Source organism: Salvelinus sp. IW2-2015, unplaced genomic scaffold, assembly GCF_002910315.2.
Source record: "Salvelinus sp. IW2-2015 unplaced genomic scaffold, ASM291031v2 Un_scaffold1623, whole genome shotgun sequence".
Taxonomy (NCBI): domain Eukaryota; kingdom Metazoa; phylum Chordata; class Actinopteri; order Salmoniformes; family Salmonidae; genus Salvelinus; species Salvelinus sp. IW2-2015.
This window is the reverse complement of record NW_019943041.1, coordinates 166,068-172,067: the sequence shown is the minus strand read 5'-3', so window position 1 is coordinate 172,067 and position 6,000 is coordinate 166,068. Positions and strand designations below refer to the sequence as shown.

At 41.4% G+C, this 6,000-nt stretch overlaps 1 protein-coding gene across 1 annotated transcript; it reads right to left on the bottom strand.

Annotated features, from left to right (window-relative positions):
• Positions 1 to 1,653: 1,653 nt before the first annotated feature.
• LOC112071491 (histone chaperone asf1b-B) lies at positions 1,654 to 5,021 on the bottom strand. Its single transcript, XM_024138940.2, has 4 exons — positions 4,487 to 5,021; positions 3,597 to 3,712; positions 2,992 to 3,168; positions 1,654 to 2,496 (listed from the first exon to the last, which is right to left on the bottom strand). Exons 1-4 carry the CDS (start codon positions 4,593 to 4,595, stop codon positions 2,305 to 2,307), a joined length of 594 nt encoding a protein of 197 aa, XP_023994708.1. The 5' UTR covers positions 4,596 to 5,021; the 3' UTR covers positions 1,654 to 2,304.
• Between the last annotated feature and the right edge of the window lie 979 nt (positions 5,022 to 6,000).

Here is a 6,000-nt window from a genome sequence, read left to right as displayed (position 1 = left end):
GAGGTGTCAATTGTACTCCGCTACTACTTTTCCTTTATCCGGGGTTGGGGGGGTAAACTAGTTAGCTGCACAGGCTAGCTAGCTGGCCAGCCAATGGCTAGCCAACGACCTAGCTAGCTAGCCGGTTTTCCCTATATTTCGGTAACGAATGTTGCTTAGTTCTCCCTGGTACAATCTAGAACGTCGAACCGGTTCGGCACGCCTGGCTGGCTAGCTATCGTCGCCTTCCTAGCTATCTATATATCAGTCACTTGCAGACCCCACTAAAGGCCCTTGACTTTCCAATGTATTCCGACACAAAAACCTTATACTGTATATCCAATTTTCCAAGTAATTATTACTGCAAATCGATAGCAGCCCCTCCCTTTCCTTGAGCTCAGGTACGATGATTTCTCAGGTTTCAGATCCGATCAGCTGTGGTTTACTTGCCAAAATCAACAGCCCTCCATTAATCCTCAGACTACAGAGAGACGAACTCTTGCTTCAGAGATCCGCCCCCTGAATATACCTCATTGGCCAATACTTATGTGACAGACAGTACGAGACAACTGTTGATTGGATATGCATCAGTAAATCCAATCATTGTGATGTTGTGATTTGTCTATTGGTATCTGTCAAATTGTCTTTTTAGCCCGCCTTCTCAGACCAGCTATTAACGTAATCTATTATTTTCCTCTAGTTTGCCAAATGGTTGGTTTTTACTTGCTGATTTTGGTTAACTCAATGGTCGACAAATACAGGTATGATTCACCTCTTCCAAAAGTTCGTCTTATTCGTGCATAATAAAGTATGATCGAAATGCAAGGCCTGTAGCAAACTGGCCCTATACCGACCCCTCCCGCCCGACTAATCCGTGATTGGCTGTGCGACGTCAAGACGGGCTATTTTTAGAAAGTTGGTTAGAATTTAACGCACGCGGAGACTACATTTTCAGAATATCTAAAATAAATATGGATTATCTCGGAGTAAACCACTTGATACATTCCAAGTTATATCGGTMAATGTACATTTATAWTGAGTAATTTAGCAGATCGACGCTTTTATCCAGAGYGAATTACATGCATCTTAAAACAGCTAAATTKRACAAAAATGTAAATGTTGTTAGTATGACTKGTAAGGAAACCAGTGTCATTTAGTTCTAATATGTCATATTGCACGAATCGTCCTAGATATCAGATTTTACCACCAGACAGCCCACATTCACATACCGCTTTTGCCATTATCTCCTATGCTGAAAATGAGTCATAGCTGTCAATAATTGCAAGCGTCCATACATGCATGTTTTTTCAGCAAACCGTTCACTAAAGGATTACAATTACATTCAGTGAACTCTGAAGTCAATGACAAGAGAACATGATTCAGTGAAAAGGGGAGATTTGCATGTTAACATTTTTTAAATTTTGTATTGAACACAGCTGTAATTCAAATTGCATGTCAACAAGCAAGCCAGGCTATCAATTTCGAAATGTGCACTATAGGTGAGCACACTACACTACAGATATTTATGAATGTAACAAAAAGTCGAGGAAGCTCCACCCATTATTTTCAATGCAAAACCCTTCAAAGTTGAAAAAAGGTGATTCTCCTAGAGTTCCAACATCTGCCATTTTCATCACGTCTCAAAGCTTGTCAGGGACAATCACACGCATCACATAACAAAAAGATATTTATTTCAAAAACAAAATKGCRCACAGGAAAATAAACATATGTACATACCATTATTAGCACCCCCCCCCCCATCCAAAAGTCTCCCAAAACACCAACAGGGAAAAGTGTAACTCAAATGCTATAAGGACCATAACCACTGAAACACAATGGCTCAGAAAGTACAAAAAAAATACCACCATTATTTTCCTTCCTGCAACTTGAGTCATTTCTTCCTCCATTTTGCTTCACTAGTGTCATAGCCTCTGTTGGTATTTACATCACATAATTAACAGCTGACTAGTTGGTGTGAATCAGTATTTCTGCCAATTAGCTGCTAACCATCTATGGAAACTTCAGCTGTCGCCATGTTGATAGTATTAAAAATGAAGGAATGAATTAGTTTTACAACTTTTTTTCACCATGTTATAAACATGAAAGTGAAAAACTTCCAATAGATAATAAAGATTACTCCAGAAAGATTGTCTTGGTTGCAAGACACTGTAGTCCAAGGTGGGAGTGTGTTGTTGACAGTTTCTGAGAATTAAGGGCAGCTGTAAGGCAAAGCTGGCTGTACATCCAAGTCAGAATGTCCATGTCCATTCTTCTGCTTATAGTGCYTGGGTTGATCAAAGATTATGTGTATATGTATGTTTCCCTCTACAAGCAGTCCATAGAGTTGTCAGGTAGCAACCCTATGGGTGGGGCCTTGCCCGGGAGGCAAGATGGTGGCAGCATAGAGTTGGGGGCAGGATCCACATTCTCTGAGTCTTCCATCCTTTCTGCACACCCTTCCCAGTTGATATGGAATCTTGTTACACGTGGGTTTGAAGCCAAAATATTTCTCTGGAGCTGGAAGACAAACAGCATTAAGGGGGAAATTGTTCAGTAGATGTACTTATATTTGCAATAAGACATGTTCCATTTTTACATTATACTAAAGCCTGAGCAGTACTGTGGCACACGTGCCCCTGATGAGTGAGCGGAGTTTGCACTTTAAGACCAATGTATTAATGGATATTTCGCCCTTCCACAACACAAAGGTTTAATTTCATTCCAAAAAGTTGTCCCCTCTCCTCTGCCATCATTCATTCCCCTTCTTAGATCTGATAAAAATTGGTAGGTGTAAGCAATAGCTCCACCTAGTTTACTCAATATTAATTTAACAGTCCTGTCAGATCTGTGAATGGTAATGAACAAGAGCAGATGGGAGGGAACAAGTAAAGTGCAAGTAAGCATTTTGTTGGACAGTGTATACCTTATGTATCCTGTACATACGACTAATAAAACTTGAACATCTTCCTGGAAGGAAACAGTCAAGCACACCCATTGAGTTTCCTCCTTTACCTGTCCATAGTCAGGTTTTATGGGTGGGTTTTCCCGCAGCTCAGGGTCAGTGTACTCGTTGTTGACGTAGTACCCGATACGAATGAACTCCTGTCCGCGGTATGTACAGGTGATTAGTGCCACAGTTACACCGACAGCATCACTTTCTGGAATCAGACCCGTGTTTGGGGCATCCGCCTGTTGACGGAGAACATACAGTAGATGAGGTGCAAGGAGGAAGGCAGGAGAAGAGCGGGGTAAGAGGGAGGGTGTAGTTTCTATATCTGGTTTCTCCAATACAGCACCAGTGTGTCGCTAGTGATTATGTTATAAGCTAAGTGTTATTTTTTGGGAACGGTTTCCAACGCTAGGGCTGTCACTAAGGACAGAATCAACAACCTCTGCATCATCAAATCAGTTGCTTTGTGAAGGTGTTAACCCATGTTCACAGTTGGCCATTGTTATGTAAATTATATCTTAAAAGTACCAGTGGCCTGGCCTTGGCCAAGTCAGAGCAGGTCCACTGGGAGAGARAGAGAAATGAAGAGGGGCAAGGAAAGCTGCAGCCAGAGTACTGCTGAAATAACATTGTTAGTTACTGCCATCTATAAATTWAAAAAACTCACCTGGAACACAAACATGTGCCTCCCGGCTGGTACTGGGCCAACCAGAACAGAGTCAAGGGTCTGGTCATACTCTTCACTCTCTGCTGAACCCACATATATGATCTTCCACTCAAGATCTGCAACACAAAAAAGTATAAAATCAAATCACTGTCTTCCGGACCCACAAACTCGGTTCGAAACTGGAGAAAGCAAGGAAATCGCTGGACTGTGAAGACTGCTTTGGTCAGAATGCTGTTATCAATGACACCTGTGAAACGATTTGATTGTTTGGGTAGATAACGCGAAAGGCAAGTGGACATGTCAATGCATGTTCTAGAAGTTAACGTTAGTTACCTCCGTCAGAATTCCCCGCCGCCGCCAACCAAATACAAACAAAAGTTGGACACCATTCTGGCTAAGTTAGCCAGCTATAGGCGAAGTAGCCAACTAACTAGCGATATCAACTAACGCCATCGTGTTGCTAAGCAATATCACAAAGTACAATGTGTTTTATATATATATTATTATTTTTTATACGAGCCACCTCTTTGTTCAGTAGACATAAGGGATTAATTAACTATTGTTTGCCACCTGTCGAAAAATTACTTTGTTAATTCTCATCTGACGATTTATGGCAAGTTTGCTAACGTTATCTCGCTAGCTAAATTGCCAGTTTTTGAACATGAAGTAGCTAGTCTAGTTGAGAATCTCAGCGCTAGCTAACTAGCGAGATTCTCAACTAGGCTAGCTTCTTCATGTTCCAACTGGCAATTTAGCTAGCGATGTAACGTTAGCAAACTAGCCATAAATCGTCTGAGATTTAGCTAGCGAGCTAACGTTAGCAAGCTAGCCATAAATCGTCAGATGAGAATAAACAAAGTAATTAATCGACAGGTGAGCACAACACTTACCTTCTGGCAAGTCTTCCATGCACTCAAATGTTATTTCGAATTGAAATGGGTTTCCGAATCGACTCGGGTTATCGAGGACAGCGACATTTAGTACTTGAACCTTCGCCATTATTGCGGTTCCTGCTGCGAGTGACAGACACGCTGGCTGAGTGGATAGCAAATTTTCCCGGGGAAGGTTTCAGGCCTCAACAATGTAGCAACTAGCAAGCAATGTTCTCACGCAGTGTACACAAAGATAAATTCTATCCCTGAAGAAATTCGGTTGTTGCATTTAAAAATGCATCTGATTTCGCAGGTTGACAGCTACGCTTTAGTGTAATTTTGAAATGACTAGTTATATATATATCTTATTGTTATGATAGCCTGCTATATGAGCTAATCATTTCAACAGAAATTGTATTTTTTAAAGAAAGTGCCATTAATTTAAGTATTTACTGTTATCTGGAATATTCCTCTGACTAGTTTTGTTCAAAACAACTATTTCAAAAACCACCCGCCAGTAAATTTCACAAAGCCACCAAAATGTCGAAGGAAATGGGGCGGGTGGTTTTCTGTTCTAAACGATGATTCGCTGGGTAGAACAACAGTAAAGCTGGCATGATTGGCAAGCAACAAGTACGTAGTGCTCGAACAACGCCACAAGACGCGTGCAATTACAAAACGTTTCAGGTAGAAATTCAATTGACACGACCCTACCCCCCATCTTTGGCCAAGGCAAACAATCACAACCACTGTACCAAATTCAGCCACTCTTTTAGATGGAAACATGTCTACAACATTCCAGTCTGGAGTGAAGAAGAAAGTCGCAAGACTATTTCATTTTTGGTCCCATAATGTCTACACCACATTTGTGTGTGTTTCAGTGGATTTGTGTATATGTGTAGGGCTCTAGCAATTGATGGTGTATATGTAACAGTTTAACTTTATTGCGTCCCCTCGCCCTGACCCGGGCGCGAACCAGCGACCCTTTGCACACATCAACAACAGTCACCCACGAAACATCGTTACCCATCGCTCCACAAAAGCCGCGGCCCTTGCAGAGCAAGGGGAACCACTACTTCAAGGTTTCAGAGCAAGTGACGTAACCGATTGAAAGGCTATTAGCGCGCACCACCGCTAGCCATTTCACATCTGTTACATATACTTCAAGTTTATGTTGTGTGCGTCAATACATGGGAGACCATTAACCCGAAGGACCTATGTGGCAGAGATACTTTCTGCACACATAATGATGTGACTAATCAGTGCTTTTTGCAGACTGCAGAATGTAGGCCTACATAACATACAATATTGGGGTGGTTATGGGTTGACAATCAACCACACCAAATACAAACATGGAAATAGAATCATACATTGATCAGATTGTGTTTTCTATGCCAGTCTTCAGTCACATTCTGGCATAGGCCTAGATGAAACTGCGATTAGGCAAGGATTAAGGGACCATGATTAGCTGTGYTTATGGTATTTCAGGATTYTTTTTATCTTGCTTTGAGGATARGGTCAGCTAGAAAAWW